Source organism: Anser anser (assembly GCF_964211835.1).
Source record: "Anser anser genome assembly, chromosome: Z".
Taxonomy (NCBI): domain Eukaryota; kingdom Metazoa; phylum Chordata; class Aves; order Anseriformes; family Anatidae; genus Anser; species Anser anser.
Window position 1 is genome coordinate 64,957,402 of NC_139723.1, and position 24,421 is coordinate 64,981,822.

Consider the following 24,421-nt stretch of genomic DNA (forward strand, 5'->3'; position numbering starts at 1 on the left):
CTTTAATTTGCTCACAGATTCTTAATGTCAAAGAAATTTTTTGCTGGTTTATACAGGGAAATATAATATCAATATTGATCACATCAGTTTACCAAATTCTCATCTGAGACTCGAAGAAAAATGGTATGAATAATGGTACAGTACACACTTCAAATCCGATCATGCATGTCGTGCGGCATGTCAAGATGAAGAGGTTTGGACACAATAACCCTTTGCCAGTAGCTTTAGTTCCCAGACTCCTTCTTGGCACAAAAATAAAGGCTTTTACGGAAAATAAAAGGATTATAATCTTTATAATTGTGAAGATTGAAAATATACCAGAATATAACAGGATGTTACTGCAAAATATAGTAAAGAAATTGTATCCAACAGACAACCACCCTAACTCTAGAGGTGCCTGACCTTCACAGGTGTTTTGTTTTGTTTTGTTTTGTTTTTCCTTACAGAATTGTAGGGGTTGGAAGGGACCTCAAGAGATCATTGTGTCCAACCCCCCTGCCAAAGCAGGTTCCTTAGAGCAGGCTGCCCAGGTAGGCGTCCAGATGGGCCTTGGATATCTCCAGAGGAGACTCCACAGCCTCCCTGGGCAGCCTGTTCCAGTGCTCCGTCACCCTCACCGTGAAGAAATTCTTTCGCATGTTGGTGCGGAACTTCCTGTGCTCAATTTTGTGGCCATTGCCCCTTGTCCTGTCCCCACAAAGAAGATAAAAAGGATAAATTTCTTTTATCCCAGTGTGCAAGAATCCAGACAACCTCCACACGCTCCTCCTGAGGGAATTGGGTCACCACTTTCTTTTCAAAGAAAGTGTGTCTCCCTTTCACATGATACCCTGCTTGTTTAGAGCACTCATCCAGGAAATGGCAACAGAAATGGCAACAAGAAGTGAAAAACATATCAATTTGCTTCCCCCCCAAAAAAGGGGGGAGGGGGTAGGGGGTGTTGGCGTTCCTACCTATGTGTCCAAGAGTCTTTCTCTCAACCAGAGAACAATGACTGTTTAAGGGACAAAGGCACCTCCACCTGTTCCTGTACAGAGTATAGCTCAGAATCTGCTTGGTGCCTTGCATGTCTCAGGCAAAGGACTTTATAGTACGCTTTATACCTCCCACACAAATTCTTAAAATACATTATTATTATTGCTATTTAATCATACCACCTGCTGTCAAATGCACATAGACGAAAGTAAATGTTCTCTTAAGAAACGGTATGGACATGTTCCTTCATGAAAATTTCAGGCTTGTGCATTCTAAATAATTTTAAAATGAAGGGAATAAATATGTTGGTAGTTTGGGCAATTAATTTGGATGTATATAGTTATTGTTTATTAATAAGTGTTGAGTTGCAACTACAAAACTCTGTGGACACCCTCCAACTTTGAGTCTGTGATCATTTCTAATGGCTTCTAGCTAGCTTTCTCTTCATACCAATTTTTATGCAATGTCCTTGATTCAAGGTGAATATTTGGGCAATTAAAACAGTTTTGAACAAATAACAGGTAAAATTAAATATTTATTCTAGTCATGACAATCTTCCTAGGAATTAATTAGGTTGCTGGTAAACAAGTTAACTTGAAAAAAAATCCTGAAACCTGTAAGATTTTTTAAAACTCTTATGATCACAGTGAAGAAGTCGAATATACTGAAATTATTTTTACAAAGCATCAAAAAATGGCTACCACTATATTCAAAAATATACGGGACACAATTTTGTATTCTAAATTTAATTATGAATGTTATTTTATTTGTCTATTATCACTACTGGCCTCATAAAAATTTTGCTAATAAATACTACCATTTAATTTATAACTCTTACTTGAAAGTTGTATAAAATTTACATTATTGAAAAGCAGCTGAAGTTCAGTACTAATGCTGAGAAGTCTTTCATTGTTTTAGTATATTAAGATGCCTTAAAATTAGCATATCAATATTAATGCTATAATCAAATAATTAAAACCTACAATTTTAAAAACAAACAAACAAGCACTGCAAGTCACCTATTACAGAGTCTGTCCCATTATTCAAATTACCAAGTGTATTTTCATAGCTTTTTGAATTAAAATGCAATAGAAAAAAAATGTTTAGAGGTTTCATCTGTCTGGAGGCCTAACAGAGTATTTTCTAGCCCCTGCACATATCAACACCAACTCCATCAGTCATTTCCCAATATAATTAGCAAATAAAAAAAATTTACATGATTATTTCATTTTTCCCAGGACATAATACCACATCAGCTAACCAGCTGTTATAATTTGTTTCAATATTTGTTAGAAAACCTCACAGTACAGGAGCAATGGCTTTCAATTGAAGTACTTCTGGCAAAAATATTCTCAGCAAAAATACTTTCTCCATATTCAAAACCAGTTGTTGATTATTCTATTGTGAGAGAAAGCTGTTGCAGACAAAAATCAATCAAATATGCTAAAATGTTATGATGTTAGGAGCCTTGGCATAATACTTTCAAATCATGTATTTTGCCAGTGCATATTTATAATTCATTAGAATGCTTTTTTCCACTTTTTTTTTTTTCCCTCCAAAGTTTCAATCATCAGCATTAGCAATTGAATGAGGTTTTCTCTGAAGAGCATCTGGTTCATCTGCTATGAATTTCTCTATTAAGAGACATTCCTTAGGAAGTTTATCCAAATTATTATTTCTACATGTCTGGCAAACAAGATTGAATATTCTGTCACAGTTTCTTCATTAATATGGAAAATACTGAAACAGAAATAGCTCAGCAATTTGCATCCATGCCTCATGAAATGCATTAAGTGCAGAGCCATACTCCCCTTTGTGTTATGCATCTGCAAAAAAAAAAAAGTTAAAAATTCCTGTTATTGGAAATTTTATTCTTTATGCTCAAAAGTTTAGGCCATGCAGAAAAAACTATGTCATTTCAGCAACAGAAACTTCAATATGTTCTTGCCCATCTCATTGCCAGCAGAGTCACATACTTGTTCTGTTTCTTCTTATTATGTCTCTAAAACTTTTGATCAGGTATTCATGCAAATTGTTTGCCAAAAATGTCCTCACTCAGCCATTGAGAGACAGCAGCTACAAGTTAACTGAGTATTTCACAGCTCAGTAATGTTTATCCGTAACTACTTAACAGATTTTCTCTTTAATGAGCTAACTGCAACCTACTTTTCCAATGTACAAAATCCTGCAGAGTATTTGTGGTGTATGTTGTAATTCTAAAATATGGAGGTTGTAATGTTTATTTCTCATTTTCTCCTCCTTTAGCCAAAATAGCAGCATTTTTTTTTTATACTTAACTCTTATCCTTAACACAAAGCAGTATCTCAAACTTGCAATACAGAAATACAGTTGTGATCATGTAGACAGTGTCAGGAAAAAGCAGATGCAAGAACACAGAGAGCCAGAAATCAGGCGAGATGCCATGCTTGAAACGAGGCTCTTAGAAAATAGCAAAAGAGGAGGGAGGATTCCTGGGAGCCACCTGAGAAACTTGAGGGTAGCTGCTGCCACAGGGTTTTGGGCCCGTGGAAGCTCTGGCAAATGTGGTCAGCTGCCCTTGACCCAGGGTGCCTGGATGGCACCTTGCTTGCACCTGCCCTTGCTTTGGGAGCGTGAGGCACCCACCTTGAAGCTGGCACTACGAGACCTATATGAGAGCCAGGCCAGGAGCACGGCCAGCAGATGCAGCAGTTCATGCAGCAGCTGTGAAGCAGAGGTCCTCATCTGAGTTCTGACCAGCCTAAATGTTCTCAGGTGTGATGGTGATGCACCATAGGTCACATTCCCCAGCAGGGGCACGGGATCCACATGCTGTCCTCCTCAAGGACCCCCATGAGGGCAGAGGAGGAGGACTCCTCACTGCACTACAACAAATTGTTGCAGAACTGTCAGCAACAGGGGTTTTGTTTCCATGACCGTGGAAACCTCTTTGAGGATCATTGTCTGCTTGGAGAGATGGGACAGGTGGTGGTGGATGTAGTAACACTCAAGATACACAGTCAAGTAATTGCATCATCTTGAGCCATCACTTTTAAAAATGTGTCAAATCTAAAAATCAAAAATCTTTTCACTGTTTGAACATAAGTCTGTGCAGAGACCGGGTGTGTACATCCCTGGTGTAACCTGGAAGCCCCAGTTACTGAGTAACACAGTAGCTGTAGAAAGCTTAATTTCAAAAACAAACTACAGGGATATAATGTGAAATGTGCTATGAGATTCATTTTTGTCAATTTCCAGTGGCTTTTTTCTTAGCTCATCATTATGAAAACTTCCTCTACCTTCCAACAGTCATTAGTTTTCTAGTCACAAATCTTCTAAATTGTAAGAAGAATCAGATGAATTAATGTCAAAGAAAATTAAATCACATATTTTATTGTTAACTTGTTAAGGATGAATAGGAATGTGAATTAAAAACAGTGGGTTCCCAAGCCTAGAAGCAACTGCCTTGTCAATATAAAGTGCTTTTATCAGCTTGATGAAGTAGCACTTCTGTACACTGGAGACCACCCAGCCTAGTGAAACACCAGCACTAAGTATATCAGGAAACTGTGTTAAAATAAGGAACTTTTAAATTATATGGACAAAGAAAGAACTTCCTAAATGATCTCTGCTGTGATGGGTATGCACTGATACGTTCACAGAATGGCACATTTGGTTCCTCCATTCCTGACAAGTATGAACGTACTCTTAAAATTTCTCAACAGGAATGAGAACATACAAAAGATGTCACAGCATCACAGAACAGTTGAAGTTGGCAGGGACCTCTGTAGGTTGCCTGGACCAATTCCCCTGCTCAAGCAGGGACACCTAGAGCAGGTTGCCCAGGACCAGGTCCAGGCGGCTTTTGAAGGTCTCCAAGAAAAAGGTTCCACAACTTGTTTGGGCAACTTCCCTTCAGGTATTTATATACATTGATAGGATGGATCCAGCATTCTCATGAATGATCCAGCATTCACATGGCCGATGAAAAAGTAAACTGTTCAGTTGTGAAATCAAATAGGAGACCAAAGGCTGACTTGCACAGGAACTTGGCATACTAACAAGTAATACCTGTGACATGGAAAAGAATAGATTTGAAGTCTGACGCATAAAAGGCAGAAAAGACAACAAAATCCTACAGATGAGTACCAACAAGGACAAAATTAAGGGGGAAAAAATTCCAAACTCAAAGCAGGCAACAAATGCAGAAAAGTTTAAATACAGAGGGGGCCCAACACTGTTGTAACCAACATCAGGGCTGTAACCTGCTACAGCTAGAGTCTGTTTTCTCTATGGACAAAGTAGGAAAAGTCAAGACATGAGATTGGTATGCCAGTTCCACATATAGAAAAAAAACAACTGCATTATTACATTGTTAGGTAGTTTCCAAGAAAACTAGTTGTCCAGCTGTAATCTGCATTTGCCTCTCCTGTGAAGTTTTGTGATAAACTTTTCCCTTTCTTTACTCAATAGCCCTCATACATCTTATTAGAGCACTCCAAAGTGACTCATTTTATCCCTGCTTCTTGACTTAGTCAACCCTCTTTGCTATTGAAACTAATTCATTTACATCAGACATAAAAAGACTACTCATCTCTTCAGAAGAGGAGCCACTGGCTAACACAGATGATTTCACTGCAAGACTACTTTTTTCAGATAGGTTTTTTTTTGTTGTTGTTGTTGTTTGTTTGTGAATAATCTAGTCTTGCAATTAAATCAATTTGAGCAGACTCCTGTCGCACTGAGATGCACGGAGCATTAATGGATATTGATAGAGGATTAGGGTCTACAGAAACTACAGAAGAATAAACTTGTGTCATGGAGAATTTCCTAGAAGTTAAATAAGTCAATTACGCACAGCTTTAAAGAGCATTAGTTTATTATCTATTCTCCATGTGTTACCTCAGAAACAGTCTAATTATATACAAAAATTTGGAATGTTGAATAAATGCTGATCGATAAAAACATTTCATAGCTGTTGACAAGGGAAAATTTCTAAAGAAACAAACGAAAACCCCCAAATGATAAAGGTTTGATTCTGTGTGTTGCTTATTGCTATGTTTGTGTCCATAGAATGCTTTCAAGTATATACACATTTTTTAAACTCCAGTCCAAAAAAGTAACTCAAAAATATTTACATAATAAATATGTGGGAGACTTCATCTTTTCATTACATCAGTTGAACTGATTCTTTAATGAACTGTTCAGAATAGAATGAATTAACAGTTTGCATCAACTCACTGCCATGCTGAGTGACTGCTGCTGTTGATGGATTTTTTTTTTCCTGTTCAAAATGTAGTTTAAGATGCATTCAAAATGAAAAGTGCTGATATTGTCTCTTCTGCTGAATCCTGGCTGGACTAGTTCAGGAGACATCTTTCTCCCACTCTGCAAAGTCATCTAGCTTGACATGTATTGACCTTTACACACAGACACAGAAGGAACAAACACATATCAATCCATTAAAAACTCCAAAGTTTACTGAGTAAAATCAGTATAATTCATGTTTTATTTCATGGTTAATTTGCTAATTTAACAAAGACAAGCTTTGGCCAACTGTTTCCACAAGAAGTACTAAACTTCTTGCTATAAATCCCCATTACTACAGTTCTACCATAGCGAAACACTTCCTGGTAGAATTGTCATGTGATACGTAAATCTGAAAATTAAGTGACATAATATATTTTAAAACTCTGTTAACATTAAAGCAAAATACAACACGGTACAATTCTTCAGTGATATACTCAAATGTACTGTAAAACGTATACAAAGTCACAATGTACACAAGATCAGTAAAGAATCAGTTCTGCTTTTTGTACTTTCCCTTCCAAAAGATACAGGTTATGTAGAAGACCAAGTTAATTTAGGACTTGTCTGTATGCATTCCCTTTAAAAGGCAGTGTGTGATAAAAATAACATGATTAAAAGTAATGAACATGTGATGTGAACATCATCTTTTTTCAATAAAAAATAAACAACAACAAAACATCTCAGAAAGGGAACGCTGAAGCCTGCCATTATATAGCTATGTTTCTCATTCTTTTTTTTAAAGATTAACAGCACACAGAAAATAAGTGAATTTTTATCAAAATACAGCACATTTCTGCTAATATATCAAAAAAATTATTTCCTATGTAAATATTACTGAAAATCAACTAAAAAGAATTAAAATATACAAAGAGTTGTTAAAGGGTTTCAATTAAAATTATTAGAACTATACACAGTACAATAAGCAATAGTTAACATCTTTGAAAGAAGTGCAATAATATTTGAGTTCACTTACTTAAGAAGTACTGCCTATTTCTGCTAGCTAAATATTTCCTCTCTTTCAGATCTTTTCCCCAAAACTAAAGGAGGCTGGTGTTTTTGCTAGCTTTATTAAAAGAATTTACTTTTGTACACATGGGTGGAAAAAAGTAACATATCTGTTTCAAACTACCAACTTATATGCAAATAAAAATGAACTGCAATAACTGAATATTGCTCCAATGACAGGCTAATCATTAGCCCTGATTAAAAACAGTTACTGGTCTTCTATGGCACTTTTCCCTGGTCCATAACAACCGTGTATTAATTATCACTGCAGATTATGCAGTCTTTATTCAATTACAAAGGAGAAAGAAAAATAAAGTTAATGTTTCTGGTAAACAAAATTAATACAAGCATAATTGAATATTTTATACAGTAATAAGGAACAAAGGCAGCCTGTGGTAAATCACTATTACATTAATATAGTTAGAAACCCTTTAATGACTCTGAAGTGTCTAGTTCACATTTAATGTTACCTGTAGGAACAGCCCTTTAAGAAACATCATTACGAACTGGTGGGTTGTAAGTACACCCTCCCTTTGCTCTCCATCTCACCACAGCAATTCTCCGTCACTGTTCAAAGTTTCACAAACTTGCTTTGGTTACCTAGCGCCATGTGTATGGTTTCCTTTTTGATTAACAAGGCAATGCAAAGGCCAAACTAAATCAAGATGACTTTCAGAATCCTTCCTGCATCATTTACTTTGTGTGTGTTCAAATGTGTATTACAGGCAACAACCTTAAAAACTGGCCATTTCGGTTTCATTTTAAAAATCTGTAAGGTTAAAATGGAGTACTTTTTATAAAGATAAAAGTATCACCATTTGCACAAAACTGGGGATTTCCACAGCACAGAAAAACCTCTGGGCACATTTCCACAGCACAGTTGAAAAAAATTGTGTATTCAAGAAAACCCAACTAAACATGAATCACACGTGGCAAATGAATATTCAATGACTACATAAGGAACAAATCCTGTAGAATATCACAAATTTGTAATTACAGTCTTCCTAAAAAACACCATTATCTTATATTGCATTTTCTATTGGTAGACGTACATTCCAGAACTAAACACTTTTACTTCTTTCTTGATTCCAGATTTAGATAGCAGATAGCAGTTTTACCTGACCTTTATTCTGTCCAAACAGCACCACCTTCCATCTACCCATTCATCTATACAATGTGCACATATCAAAGCCAACATTTCATATCCCCTGTTCATATCTACAGAAGTGGTTTCAGCAAAACACATTAATATCTGGTGAATAAAAATAAAGGCAATAAACAGCTACAGGACAGACAGCCCTGCCATCTGTCCATTGGCTACAACCTAGGCTTCTCAAAGCCTTGCACAAAGTTTAGTAATGTGTATGAATTATCCAAAAATAAACCTACCATCTGTACAAAACAACAACACAGGTTTGTTCTTGGAGGAGTGATCCTTAGATTGCTATAATGCTTAAAAACAAGTTTTTTCAGCATATGCATTTCCAAAATGATTTCCTGTATGTTCTATACAGTGGTTTATTCCCCTTTGACCACAAGTTCAGTATTTCATTTCCTGTACAAATTTTGATCATAATTCTTTTCAAGTTCCTTTCACATATAAAAATAGGCAAAATATTCAGTTTCCATAAGTCCTTCAATGAATCCTGCTGGCTTTTTTCCCGCTATCCACAGTATTTATGAAGAAACTTCTCGCACAATGATGAGTTCCACCGCATTCTGAAAAGTCTTTAGCAAAGATACTGCTTGTCCATGGTCAATATTTATGAAGCTGTATCCATTAGCCTAAAAAGAAATATCTAGAATTAAGAATGGCAGTCTCATATTTCATGTTAGTTTACTTCAGCTTGAACTAAGTTTTAAATAAAAAAACATCTTATATGAACGCACACAGCAAAACACTGCTGATTCTCAGATTACATTGCTGATGCCGGTAGAACATTTCGGTGTACACTACAAGGAATTAAACAGTTGTGTTAGCCTTGGAAGAATTTTGCCCCAAAGGTACTGAATACATTTGCACATAACCAAAAGAAAAAAAATGAACTTTAAACCATTAGCAGCAGGCATCTATCTTATTCTTCAGTCTGAATATAGCTATGCTAAAAAAAGCAAATGAAGAATAGATGATACATCTCAGTTAAAACACTAGAAATGGCGTTTCTGATAGATAAAGAAGTACTGAAGCCTTGAACAAAAAATATTCATGGGGCATTTTAGGCCCTTTTAGGATTTTCTTCCCCTTGCTCACAGTTCAGACTGGATGCAGCGAACTTTTTTTTTTCTGTTCTGAGCAGAGTCCAGCAGTCAAGTCAGGTTGCTCTGTGAGGTTATACAGTCTCTACACATGGATGTTTTTCAGGACCTGACTGGATAAATCCCCACGTAACACATTCCAGTCTCTGAGCTGACTGTTTTCAACAGGATGTTGTGCTTGAGACCTCCTGAGATCACCCCCAGCTGCAATTTTCCTATGACTAAGTACCTTTGTCATTCCTAAAACAGGCTTGGCTTGGCAAACACAGGCAATCCTAAGCAGCCCACAGAAAAGAGGGAAAACATGGCTATGGTTCAACTTCTCAGGGCGTATTGCTGCAAATTCGTATTCAGTCTGTGCAGTAAAATCTTGCCGAATGACAGTTCATTTTGTCCAGTTTGAACTACTGCTGCTGCCAGCTGTGCATCCCACCTTTCTCCCAGAGGTGCTGCCCCTTACACGGTGACAGAGAGGTCAGCTATGGTGTCACCAGAGAGATGACAGAGGTGCCAGCTAAGGACAGTCATGAGCCTTAGCTACTCGTTTTGGAGCTGTGCGTGCTCATCCCATTATCTAATACATGCTGTTGCTACCAGCTGGACTCTTTGTTATAAAGGCAGTAATTTTTAAATCTGTCTAGGGCTGCAAAGGAAGTTTAGTGTACAGTCTGTTCAGAGAGCAGTAAGAGCAGTAACCATTCCAAGCCATTATCTGTACAGAATGTCCTAACCTAGTATGGAACAGTATCTTAAGACTTGCACACAATTATCTAGACACCGGTCATTTCGAGTAACTCTATAAACACTCTCAAACTTGTAATTGTGTAGTAGTAAAAATATTTTTTTATCAGAAGACTAGCTCTGCAACTTAAAGTGTGGCTACAGCACAGCTGAAGTGTCCTGTTAGCCCGTTTCTCTAAAACAGTAAGGCTCATATAATCCCATTGTCTACTTCCTCGACCCTTCCACAAATAACCTGTAAGTTCATTAGACAATTTCATACAAATCTGATACAGAAGTGGTCTGAAAGGTACTAAATTCCTATAGAAAAAGCTACACAGCTGCAGCCCAGAAGCCATGGCTGTTGAAAAAAACTATTCGGGGCTCTCTTGTGGCAGATGGGGTAGCCAGGAGGTATGTGCAGGTATCAGTCATCAAGGAAGCGGCTTCTGCCAGTGCTTGCACTTGTCCAACCCCTGTCAGCTCGGGGAGAGGAAGCAAAGGCTGGCAGGAACTGTAGACTGGGGGCGGGAGGGGCAGGATGCAACAGATGTATGCAGCTGGGGAAAGGAGGGCATGAGGAGCTACTGCTAGTGTTCAGACAACTTATTATTCAGAATACTGCATATGAATGACTACAAATTAAATACCTGAATGATGCTAAAGCCAAATGAACTCACTCATATTCCATATTGAATGACATAAGGACTATTATTACAATCCATGAGGACAATTATCAAAATTATGAAAAATGTTCAGAATTTGAAAAATGATCCAACTGATTAATGCTTCAGCCTGTATCACTTATCCTAATGCTAGGTGGAAGAAAAAAGGATCATTACAGAATACTGATACGCTTCTGGAAAGATACTGGCAATCTACACAAAAATTAACCATTCTACTCTTAGAAAAGAAGCAAATTAAAAATCAACTGATATATTATACATGATAGTTAATTATACGACTACAGTACCTGAATTATTTTATCCCCAGGCTGCAGCAACATAGATGCTGGTCCTTCCGGCTGTACTCTGGTTACAAAGATACCCTTGAAAAAGAGAAGCGTAAAACATTTTTGAAAACTTATTTCATAAAGTATGGTGTAAAGATGTAATTCAAAACATCATTTCAATTTTCCACCCTAAACAGAAGAGAATGCAATACTATTTTATAGGCTTTAGTGGCTGCTGTCCTCTTCTGATGTTAAATCCAGGAAAACTGCCTTTAAAGGAATATTGAAGGGCAAATTCTGATCTGCCTGATGTGTAACTCAAGCCTTTGTTTAATTTGGCAGATGTGTATGTCAAGACGAATTAACAACCACCGGAAATAATGCTGTAGGCTAAATCATATTCTCTTTTCAGAGAATTCCTAAGTGTAAACTCCATGATTCATTACCTCAAATCCGTGGACTGATATCTGGAACACTGTAAGTGACATTCAGTCAGAACAATCCTTTGTGTTGCCATGTGCCTACACAGTGGTCACCTACTACCCTTATTTTTTGTAAATAACTTTTTTCCTCACTTTTCTCCCACCAAGTCCTGGAGTGATTTGTATTTGGAGGATATATATATATGGAGGATATATATATATATATTTGTATTTTTTAATCTCCTTTGGTAAACACTGGAAACATTTCCTAATCAGAATGATTTTAAGATACATAACTATAAAATACTCACATCATCTTCAGGTCTGAATGGATTCCCTCTACCACCGACTCCTCCTGATATACTAAATCCAAGTTCAGGATCCTTGTCAATCCTCACTCGAATCTAATTAGTTACAAGCAAAGTTAGAAGTAGCAGCTGAAATTTCCATTCAATTCTACTGTCATGAATTTATTACTATGGAATTTATATGAACAGAAGCTTTTAAAAAGAAAAAAACTCAAAAGCATTTATGACAATTTGAGACGATATTGTATCTCATAATATTAATTCAAACCAAGATTTCAGTACAACAGCATGTTATATCATTGTACATAAGTTTTATCCTAATATCACTGCTATTATAACCATAGTAATCTATGTAGATTTTAAATTCAGAGATATAGATATTATGTAAATGAATTTAATGACCCGAGCAAATGCACATGTTCATATAGAATAATTTGCTCCTCCTATTTCTTTGCTACTTCTAGCTGAATTTTAAATTAAACCTAGCTCCTACTTTCATTCTCAGTTCTACATAACCAACAATGTCTATCCTTTCTCTTGCCAGAGGAGTTGATTAGAAAACAAAATTTTGCACAAAAAGCGGACATACTCATTCTAGCAAAGAAAGACAGAAAGAAAAGCTCTCAGTATTTTCTCAAATAACAAAACAATACAAAGGAAACATCTTATGTGCAAGAGCAGAAAGAAGGTTGCCCACAATGCAAGAAACATTGGTCCAAACAAATAATTGGTTATGAGATAATAACAAATGGTTATGAGAATTTCTTACCCAGTCTTACACTAACGTCTAACTTAAATAAAACTAATTATTATTATCAAGCATGCATCAGATGCTCACACTTTTTTTTTTAAATCCTGACTTTTGTTCACAGCTGTATACTTCTACATTTGCAGATTTTTGAACCATTACAGAGAGCAATGAATAGCTGCAAAGTACTAGAAGTTGTACTGGTACTTTGAGATTTTCAGTTACTCATAAATAACAAGTTGGTGATCAATAAATGTAGTCAAGAAGTAAATTTCTATCTCAGTAAAAAGATGCAAGCGTAAGTTGTTGGTACATCCTCTTAAAAATCTACCACATTTTTCTTTATAACAGGCAGATGTCATGCATTCAAATTAGATTTCACTCTTACCTCTTGCTTTACCATTTCATGGCTTTGTCTGGGAGAACACTGTGACTGGGCATAGGGAGGTTGGTGGGCAACTTTCAACATCAAGTAATCAATTAGCTGTTCTCTAGATGGATGTCTTGCAACTGATGACTGAGGAGGCAGATGATGGACTTGGCTGTAGTTTGCCTGAGGTCTTTGAGGCTGGCACATTTGCCCATTTGTCAAAGGTATCTGAATAAAACATGAATACTCTTACTGTCATACATTCTGTAAGTAACAATCCTCAATTCTTCCTTAATCATTTCAATATTTCTCAAGTTTGCTTTTAATTTTAGTAACATTACTAAAACTACTGTTATGAATCATGCACAACTGCACTCAGTTTTCATGAGAGTCATCTGCTCTGACACCATGAGAATAAGTTTTAAAAACAAAAACTTAGTACGTGTGGTAATCTACCAGAGCACACTAGATAAATGCTTTTTTCACTGAGTTACCTAGACTATTATTTTCTGGCAGCATAATTGACAGTACTGGCACGTGGTTGATCTTGGAGATTGCACTTTTATCACGTAAAATTTTCCACAACAATTCCCAGTAGATCATACACAAGATACAAAACCCCACACAACTACGATACAGAAGTTATCTGCTCTCTGAGCATCTTTTGGTGACCACTTCACTCAAAGACCTTCCAAACAAATTCACATATAAGCTCAAGATTTTAATATCAAAACCGTAATGATGGTATTTCCAATAAACGTTATTCTTTTCTTAAGCCATCTGTTACTGATTTGATAGGTATAATCATGGCAGTAAGGTACTCAACTGTAAAGACATGCAATTCACTAACCATTTCACTAAGGATGACGTTGGTCACATTTCTTACTGAAGCCCCAGAGCTACAGGGGGCTCTGCAGCTCCACATTGAGATGGGAAGCCTTTTCTTTCTTCCCACTCTTACGAAGCCTAAATAGTCAGTCATCCCTCTGTAGGATTCCCACACTCCAGAAATGCCACAGTCTTGAGTTGCATATTTTTCTGCCTACGACTGTTATCCCACTAGTTAGAGGATACAAGGATACTAAGATACTCTGTTTTTCAAAATTATAACTGAAGCATGCAAATTTCAACCTTTAACCATACTAGGTGAATGGACAGAGAACCTATTCTGTTAAGAAGAGTTCCTTTGTCAAAGTGATTCTGAAAAATGGGTATGCATATGTGTGCATATCTTAGGTTATGTACAGGTCAGACATATTCAATTTACAAGATTTTCTACTGTCTTTCCTGAAAATCTAAAGCATGATGGGAAAACTGGTGCATTATCAGAGGTAGAGAGTTTACAGATGCAACATATATCAATAATGATATATCTATATCATTATTCCAATATCTAATGTCTATAGAAATGCAACCAAGAACACAGATTATAAAAAGAAAGTGAATTGCTGCATCATAAGTTACACATACCCACTTAGTTTCACTGCAGTAAGTCCTGCTCATATAGATGATCCTCTGACATGAATACAGAATGCCTTCTATGAATTCTAGTTTACCACTGCAATTTCATCACAGCAGACTTCAAGCTTGTTCTTTAAATGGTTTAATCAGCTTCAATCTGCTTCCCTGATATCATTTGCCATATTCCAATTTCCACTTGCAATTACTTCTTTTTCTACACATTTTTTCTTTCTAAGCCCTCAATGAAGGAAAATAAAAATTAACCCCCTTTATACAGTTAAAAACTTTGTTTTCCAGAACCAGGATGCTATTTTCCTTATACTACTAAATATCCTTATACTACTAAATACCTGGGTGTAATCCTGTTTTATGTTTCAGAGAAGCCCCAGTTACAACTGCTATCTCAGCATAAGTTTACACAAACAATAATAAATATATCCTATCCATGATATCATGTAGATAATTACCTGCACAGCTGCTTTCTTCAGGCTGTCTGGAGGAACATCTTTGAGACTAAGTGTGGCAGACGCATAATTCTGCTTTCCTGAAATGAACACTTCATCTGGACATTGGTCTCCTGGAGTTGAAGCCTGGGGATACTTTACACAGAATGCAACAGTATGAATGTCTTTGTATTATTCAAACAACTAAAAAGTTCTCATAAGATGCCCAAAACAAAACATTTTAAGGGTTTTATTATTCTTTATCTTAAAAAAAAAAACAAACTAGCACATTCCTTGTATTTATGTAGAAAACAAACCTTAATAGGTAAGATACTATACCCAGAAGATATTGCTGGATATTTACAAAAAACAGCAACTGCGAGGTGTCTTTGATCACCAGCATATTAAGAAAAGTCAACAGTGAAGATTGCTCATTCAAGGATTTACATGGTTAAAAGTTTTCTGGTGACTTTATCCTGCTCACTATGGGTACCATAGCATCATTCAAGATGCTCAGAGTTAAGGAGTTGTTTCCTCTCATTTTCTTACAAACCAAAGCACTCATTTCCTTGAATGTCTAAAGTATCTTGCAATACAGTTTATATCATTTGTTTGGTAAAAAAAAAAAAAAAAGCAGCATAACAACATTTTGTTCAATCACTTTCAACATAGGTCAAATTCAGAATGGTAATCTCTGGTTCACAACATGTACAGCAAAACCAGACATTTTTATATTCAATAATATACAAAAAATAATTAGAAAACTCAACCTCATGCCATTAATCTGAAAAACCTTACAATAAGTCAAGGCATATGAAGCAAAAGCAAAGTATTTTAACACCTATTAAAAATCCAGCACAAATCGTATTTTTCGTTGAAAGCACTGTTCATTTCTAGAAGGGTAACTATCAATTTAAAGGGCATCTCTCACATTTTATTCTTTCCCCCTCTATAAATTGCAATAGCCTCCTGTAGGTACTCACTCGAACAACGTGCACACCAGAACCTCTTCCGTCTGCAACACTCAAGGCAACACTACCCTGGCTGCCATGCAGATCCCTAGAGCTGCCATAGTGAAAGCTGCTAACTGCAGCATAATTGGAATTAAAGGACCTAGACAGCATGCTCTGAATAAAGAGGGGACAGATTTAACACAGAGATTAGTGCAGCATGCATAAACCACAAGACATGTTACACATAGACTAATACAGACATATTCCATTGTCATGCAAGATAAAAACCATGCAAGAACAGGACCACTGTGATGTATAAAACACAACTCAGTGAGCCCTACTTAACCTTTATTTACCGTAAATCAGCACGCAATCAACAGTTTACATGCAGAGTTACATGTAAATAAAGTCATTCAAATGTTTGTGTCTGGAAGAAGAACATTGGTGCACAGCTCGTCAAAATTCCTAAGGTTTCAGTCAATTTGCAACATTATCAAGTACATTGTGGGAAGAATAGCTGACAGTCAAAGTACACACCTGTGGAAAAACATTTAATTACCAGTTGTTACTATTTTGTCCCATGTTTTCACTGTTACTGGTACAGTACAAATAATAACTTACATACACACAGAGATCTAACAGTCTGGTTGAGCATTTTCGCTCTTGCAGTGATGGCAATGTCTACAACACATTCTAATAACACTTCATTCAAGAATATGAATATTTAAAGATATTCTAATTCTCATTTAAAGAAAAAAAGGAGGCCTGCAAGAAACCTTATGAGCATATCCCTGTGCCACTGTAGGCAACAAAGCATGCCACAAGTTCCAAGAGCACAAGTGATAGTGGCTTGGTCTTGAGCTGCATCACCTTGCAAACCTGACCTCCACAGTATTGGCAAGGTTAATAGAGAGAATGCAGTGGGCATTATTTTCTTGCCACCGTGGACTTTTGTAGTTGCAAGAATGTAACAAAATAAAAAGATGGCACGGAAGAAAAAGCAAATCACACCCATGTCCCACCTTTCAAATGAAGTAATATTAAAACAGTGACATGAACTCACAAAAAAAATGACAATAATACAAGATCCATCATAAAAAAAAAAAATCAAAACCGAGCAAATTTAAAGTTATTTGTTTTTATAAAGTTTCTAATTTTTCAATTAAAAAAAAAGTATCAATAAAAAAAATATATATATAACTAGAAGACTGCAATAATTCTTACAAGAATAAATAGATTTAGGGGTTTGTCTGCTGACTATGCATATAAACCTGATTTTGAGAAGTCTGAAGTCTTGAAGCAGACATTTGCTTTCATACTACTTTATCTTGTGAAACTAAAACAAGTTAATAATCAAAGTCTCATGCCTCTGCATATTCATACTCCTCAGATGTTCTGGTAGCACAGTCATTGGAATCCCCCTTGGAAAACAGTATTTACTGGCAATACATGATATTTCTTGGTCAAGGCTCTTGAATAACCTCTCACACAATGATGTAGTGAGCTTTCTTTATTTTCCTCTTCTATACTTCGACTGTTCTATAGCCAATGGATGTTTCAAGCTTCCAGACAAAACTCCAGAATTTCTTCCCTCTTAGGAGGAGAAAACAGTGTTTGGCCTTAAAGTCGCTCTTTACTAAATGTCAAATGTGAACTTACTGCTCCTCTGAATTTCAGTCCAAACACTCAGTAATGTGGATGCCAGTTTTCTTCAACTCCGTAGTGCCTCAAAGTACCTCCCTACGTTTGTCTACACACTCCACAGTTTTGCATCTGACACCTTATTTGCAAATTCCTTATGGCTTGTTTGCACAATATATACCATTGCAACTGTTCCAAGCTCTACAATATTATATACTACAAAAAGTATATCCTCAGTCTCCAGTGTGTCCCAAAAGTCACTGACACCAGTTTGATGTAGCTGTAGCTCGTAATAATAAATACATTTTTGGTATAGAACAGGAACTAATAATACTCAAATATGTTCAGGGAACAAGACTCTTCACTCTACTTATCTTGGGCTTAACTGCTGACTTAACACGTAAGCCTAAGTACTAGCCTCTTTTTCCTTTTCTTTCCTTTTTTTCTTTTTAAACAGGACTTAGTTGCCAGCTGAAGGTTGAAAACCCTTCACTTGTCATTCTCACCTCAGCTATCTAGATTCCTATAGTTAAATGTAATTGGACAAAGTTTGCTGTAAGTATTCAGGAACACCTGAAATCAATGCTTGAAGCCTTGCTAAATAAAAGCATGTTAGGAAAATAGTGTTGTTTGAAATCTTATAGAAATAAGATACCAGTTTATCCTAAAAAGAGGAACCTAAACATTACAAAACTATTCTCCTTCAGTCATGAGAGAGGGGAAAAAAAAGGGCACAAATCTAGGTTTCTGAACATCCAAAAAATGTATCATTAATAATATACCTATAGCAGAGTTACGTACGGGGTATTACATGCAGTTTAAATGGTACTGGTCAAACATTTGCAGGGTCAAGACTAGTTTATTTTCAAAATGGTCAATAATTTTCTTATTTTGAAAGTGTTATTTATTGATTACTAAACTCCATAAAACATCATTCTAATTCATTGGTGATTCAGTAGTCTGTTCAAAACAGAGAAACAGAAAAAAATCTGAAATCAAAATTTATAACTAATGGGTTCTGAATGCTACTGAATGGGTACCATTCCTTTAATTTATCAGTGTCCAAATATTGTTAAAGCTGTGTTCTTATAAACATTTAAGAACTTAGTTTTATTTGTGCACAGGCCTACTGAAGTTACTTTCCTTGACATATAAAAGGTATTTGCACTTAACTCCTAAAGATATCTATTATTGCAGTTAAAGGATGAGAAATTCCTCTACCACACAGTAAAACATGGGATTCTAGTGTTTTAAACAGACAATATCATCGTTTAAATTCCTAAATGAAAACTTTCAACAAGTCTAGAAAGTTATTAATTTACCATCCATATTTATATATATTTACAGCTTATTATGATAGGTGTGGAGCACCTGTCCCATGAAGAAAGACAGAGAGCTGGGGATGTTCAGCCTGGGGAAGAAAAGGCTCCGAGAAGACCTCGTTGTGGCCTTTCAATAATTAAAGGGGGCTTATAAAAAAGATGGAGAGGGGCTTTTTACTCAGGCAGATAATGATAGGATGAAGGAGAATAGTTTTAAACTAAAGGAGGGAAGATATTAGAAGGGGAGGCATTTACTCAGAGAGCGGTAAGGCACTGGCACAGGCTGCCCAGAGAAGCTGTGGGTGCCCCATCCCTGGAGGTGCTCAAGGCCAGGCTGGATGGGGCTTTGGGCAACCTGGTCTGGTGGGAGGTGTCCCTGCCCATGGCAGGGGGTTGGAATAAGATTATCTTTAAGGTTCCTTCCAACCCAAACCATTCTGTGGTTCTATGATTATCATCACATATTATGTAGATAAATTGGCAATTCATGCTTGAAAAGAAGATATGATGAAAAATATTACTGTAGAAACTCACCTGTACACTAAATTTAAGAGGTTTGGCGGTGGGGGAAGGTGGGGTGGGGCAGGGGCAGAATTTGTTGCATACTTTCCAACAGCTTACATATCCAACCACTAGAGAGCAGCTTGACATTTAAATAAACCCTTTTCTCTATCTCAGAATAAAATATGTTTTACATAAAATAAGCCAAATGTTTCTGCAGAATATATGCAGAATATCAACTTATAAATGCTCTTATGACCTATATTCCCTTCCATGCAACCAGATGGATAATTTTAGCTCTTTGGAATATGGGCCCTTACATCCTGTCAAAGGAATGACAGATGCTGGTTAACTTGGCTGGAATCCACTGTTAATCATTATTACAGGACTTAAAACAATCCTATCTCTCTCCTCCTCATGCAAACTAAACTCTTGAATATTTTTTTCACCTGCATCAGGTGAAAAGGTCTAAGAAATAAAAAGAATCAGTCTCTCTAATTTTGCCCAACAAGACAATGTTTATTTCAGCAGGTTGACCCTCTGCTAACTCCCTCCAGTTACTAAATTTTATAGAAACCAAGCAAAACGTTATTTCAGAAGCCTCACTTCCCCCACCCCCACCCCCAAATAATAGTAATAAAAGAACACCATCACCACAACAAAAAAAAACCTCAAGAAGTCAAAACCACCACACATACTGTTTCCTAAGAACTACAGGATAGAAATTAAAAGTGTGATTAATTCAGTAATAGTCTTGGAAGAGTCATAGCAAAGGTAAGACTATTAATCTATAACCCATACTGTTGTGTATAACAACAGGCATGAACATACGAATTAAATATTCATCATAAGGCTTCATTTTGTATACCTGTTTTTGTCAGAGCTATGTCTTATACTTAAAAAAAGAAATGCCATTATAAATCCATGAAAGTTTTGTCAAAGCAGTTTCCAATAAACGCTTGTTCCTTAAACGAGTTCTGTTAAGTAAATATTGATTTTTTTATTTTTTTTTGACTTCAAAACACTTCAGCAGTCTGGTTCATAGACTAAGCACCCCCATTAAAAAGTTACTTTTTAAGAACAAACAAATACGTGAAACCATTATTTTAGAAGAAGAAACATATAGTGAATTCTTAGAATTTCCACATTATCATATTTGCCAGCTGCCATATAGGATCATATCTGCATTTTTCATAATTTAATAGTTAATCATATCCCAGAGAATATGAAGTAGAGAATTACATACACATTCACTTTTAAATTCATAAAAATCTTAGACTGCTAAGTAAGAGCCACTTTAAAATGCTTCAAGGCCAGAACAAAAGAAACATGCACACAAAAAACAGACTGCTAAGATATGTTAGATAAGATGCATAGCCAAGAACCCAATAGCAGCTATTCCATATCCCTCTAGCAGGAAACAAAAATTAAGGTTTACATAGAAAGCATGAAAGAAAGTATGGACAGATATAAAGTTTAAAGTCAGTGAATCAATTTCCTTTCAGTCAAGGTGACTACACTGCTACAGTACCAGAAAGGATTTCAACCATGCATTAAACATCGTTCCTAACATGTCAGATATAGACAATACAAGAAAGAGATAAAAACAAATTGTGTTGGTGCACCGAACTTCTGTTTCTTGCACTCAAACATTGCTCAAATTTTTCCCTTTCCATTGTTTCATGTAAGATTTGATATATACATCCAGAAGAATGGAAGATGAGACAATACACCTTTAATTAGGATTGGAACACGGTGATGTTTGTGACAGCCTTGTGGGACATAGCGTCCTCCATGCTAGAACACAATACTATGAAAGCCTTAAAATATTTTATGTTCTATGTGACTCAAACTAGACCATAAGAACAGGTGGGGCAGTTGTGCAGACCTCTTTGAAAACAAGAACAAAAGACCCTTTCAATCACTAGCATTTCTGCAACTTAAACAAAACCATACCCAATCCTCCAAATACTTGGATATCCAGAGAAAAAATATAGTTGAAATTATTTTTTTCATCCATCCCTAAATAAATTACTTCACCTATCAACAAGATTGAAATGCTTGGCATAATAATCACAAACGTATTAACTAAGTTCTTTCAAAAGAAATTAAAAAAAAAAATCCATCTAGCTGCCTAATCAAAATGTATTTTGGCTACTTTACTCACTTCCCCTCCAAGGAAACAGGATCAGGCTAATGATATCCTGCCCAATGTTTAGTGATTTTATAGTTGGTTTAGCTGGACAGCATAACAGAATATACTCTTCCAGTCTCTACCTGAATTCTTTGAAGATATATAATTGTTTAGCTCTACATATCAGCTCAAATTTTTGATAGCATTTAAAGTACATGAAGAATCCTGTTCATCATGTCTAGTTATATCAAAACCTCCTGTGATTTCCTGAAATGAACAAGATTTTTAAGTGTTCTCATCTCACAGCAATAAATATTCATTCAACAATCTGTCAAATATCCAACTTCAAAAGACAACTGGCTTGGAGGCAAATGTATGTTAATTATGGATTTTGAATTCCTCAGCAACTGAAGCTGTAGGCCTATACTTTTAAATAGATTTTACTGATTTTCTTCTCCTTGCTCTTGAAGTGAAGAAGAAACAGGGGGGAAAGGCAGAAGAGAAAGATCAAGAAGGGTAAGGGAATATTTTAGTAGAATATGAATATAATGCTAATAACAGCAATAAAAATTACCTGGCCTAAAAGAGCTGGCCTTGTACTTCAGATGGTCAAGAGGACATTTAATGTATTCTAAAGTAACTGGACTAAGCTGGCAAGTATGATGTAAAATCAAGAGGGACTTTTTTCTTCAGGATAAAGTTCATTTATGGACTATCATTTGTTTCTCAGATATTCAGCACAAACATCCTTTTTTAGTAGAAGTACAGAAGTATATTTTCACTGGCAATTAAAAGCAGTTCAAAACATATTATTTAACTTATTCCATACCCAGATGACAGAAAGGTAGAAAATTTTAAAAATTATTTTACCTTTTCTAGCTTTTTAGCCTCAATATGTCGCAGCACCTGTTCCCTCCAGTCATGAGGGACTTTACTTTTTCCTGTAGGGTCTAATAAAGAGTGTTCTGAGTTAACCCTTGAATTTGATCTCTTTGAAGGGCTAGTCCGTGAGTAATTAAAGTCACTAACTGACATAGTTCTTTCTGGTATTTCATTCACTGATGGCCGAGCACTCTGTGGTCGCGGTACATTTGGACCATCAATGCTGTATGTCCTGGCAGAAAGAGGTCTCTGTTGCCCTGACATTATTGGTGGAGCTCTTCCCATTGAATGCAAATCTCTGTATGTTAAATAATCCCCTTCAGGAATCTGGGCCCGCCTTGAAGGTCCAGTATCACCAACATTTATAGAAGCTGTAGAAGAAACACTACTCTGTCTTTGAAGAGTGTGTCTGGTTGCTCCAGGGAGCAGTCTATCATTTGGTGGAACAGCCCACATATCTACATGTCTCCCAGACATCCGTTGATGAGTGTTATATGCAGCACTGGCTCGGACATTGTTATGATTAGAGAAATTCATATTGGCAGAATGCTTTACATAGCTGGGGGTTTCTGTGCTGTCAGACCTTAGCAGACGTGAAGGAGGTAAGCTGCTTTGTTCGACTTGGGTGTTTTGTTTCTGGGACCACAAAGTGTCTTTTGCTGTTGCACTGCTGCTGTACTGAATATTATACTGGGGAGTGCAAAACATCTGTGCACCACCTGTCACTGATCCTCTCACTACATTAGCACCTTCAGGATTGTGATTTGAGTCAAACTTGAATGCAGCTTTTGTAGAAGATACTAAATCAGATGATGATGACGACCCAGGAAAAACTTGCAAAGGCTGATCGTACAGAAGAGTAGCAGATTTACTTCGGACTATGTTTTTCCCATCTGCACTACCAGATGCAGATTTTACCACTGAGTTTGCCTGGGGAGATCCATTGTCATTGACAATATCATAGATTTTAAGACCACCAGGGTCCATACTGGTGATGCTGTGAGACTTCATCACAGGACCACTTCTCTGTGGTGACAAGTCTTCAGTGCTCCGTGAAATAGACAGCTCAGCAGAAGAATCACCATCAGCTCTACTGCTTCTCATTAGTTCTTCTTTATTGGGAGACTGTACTGCTTCCTCAGGATGTCCATTTACTTTATTTATAGGATATTTATTTCCATTTTCCAACTGTTCACCTTCTTCTCTTACAATATTGTTCAAAAAGCCCTTTACTGACGCTATTTCCTGCGGTTTTAACCTTTCTACAGGAACTGGCACTGCCTCTTCACTAGCTAGTTTATTGATATTCATATTTATTTGGTCTAACTTGTGAGACTCTTCTGTAGGAGTGCTTAGATCAACACCTTTTCCTATCAGGCCTATTCTTTCTTCAAGGCTTAGTTCATATTCAGACAGATTTGTAACCTTCTCTTGCACATTTATTTTTTCTTCTACTGTAATGCTCAATTCACCTCCATTTTGCAAAAGATTATTCAAATTTTCATCTTCTCGCCTGTAAGAAAAGACAGTTCTTAGAAGAAATACCCAAAGGACCAATATATTCCTTTAAGAAATTTCAGAAAAATTAATTGTAATGTGCACCACAGTCATGCTGTGTACACAATAGAGGACAAAGAGCAATATACAAACAAATTTATTATTTGCTACTTTACCATTATGAAAGTACATTACACAGAGGGCTTACTTCAGCAACTTGGCTTTCTGTCATCAATTACATGATCATGTTATGGTTACTTAAAATGAACAGGAATGATTAAAGACAGCTTAAAACGTCAAAAAGTATGAAGTGAAAGTAATTTAATTAAAAAAAAACACTTCCGAGTTCCATCACAATTCTAGACAGAAGTCTTGTTTTCATTGGCTTTTTTTTTTAAAGGCACATTTTAATTAAACCCACAAGAAGTAGTAAGCTTCAACTCCTTTCATTAAAATTTTCTAAAAGCTACTTAATAATTATGTTAGTAATCACATGGATCTTCAACATTACACAAACAAAAACAGGAGTTTTTAAAATGATA

At 36.3% G+C, this 24,421-nt stretch overlaps 1 protein-coding gene across 11 annotated transcripts in view; it reads right to left on the minus strand.

Moving 5' to 3' along the window:
* Positions 1 to 6,414: 6,414 nt before the first annotated feature.
* The window catches only part of ERBIN (erbb2 interacting protein), a 121,394-nt gene continuing 103,387 nt past the window's right edge, over positions 6,415 to 24,421 (minus strand). For 10 of the 11 annotated variants that reach the window (XM_083816634.1, XM_083816633.1, XM_083816640.1 and 7 more), the window contains 7 exons: positions 22,371 to 23,895; positions 15,933 to 16,076; positions 14,974 to 15,105; positions 13,064 to 13,273; positions 11,931 to 12,023; positions 11,219 to 11,293; positions 6,415 to 9,054 (listed from right to left, as the gene is read on the minus strand). In XM_083816634.1, the coding sequence (XP_083672760.1) occupies positions 8,947 to 9,054; positions 11,219 to 11,293; positions 11,931 to 12,023; positions 13,064 to 13,273; positions 14,974 to 15,105; positions 15,933 to 16,076; positions 22,371 to 23,895 (2,287 nt within the window). In that variant the 3' untranslated portion in view covers positions 6,415 to 8,946. The remainder of the gene's footprint in view (positions 9,055 to 11,218; positions 11,294 to 11,930; positions 12,024 to 13,063; positions 13,274 to 14,973; positions 15,106 to 15,932; positions 16,077 to 22,370; positions 23,896 to 24,421) is intronic. The other variant, XM_083816632.1, reaches the window with a different exon arrangement.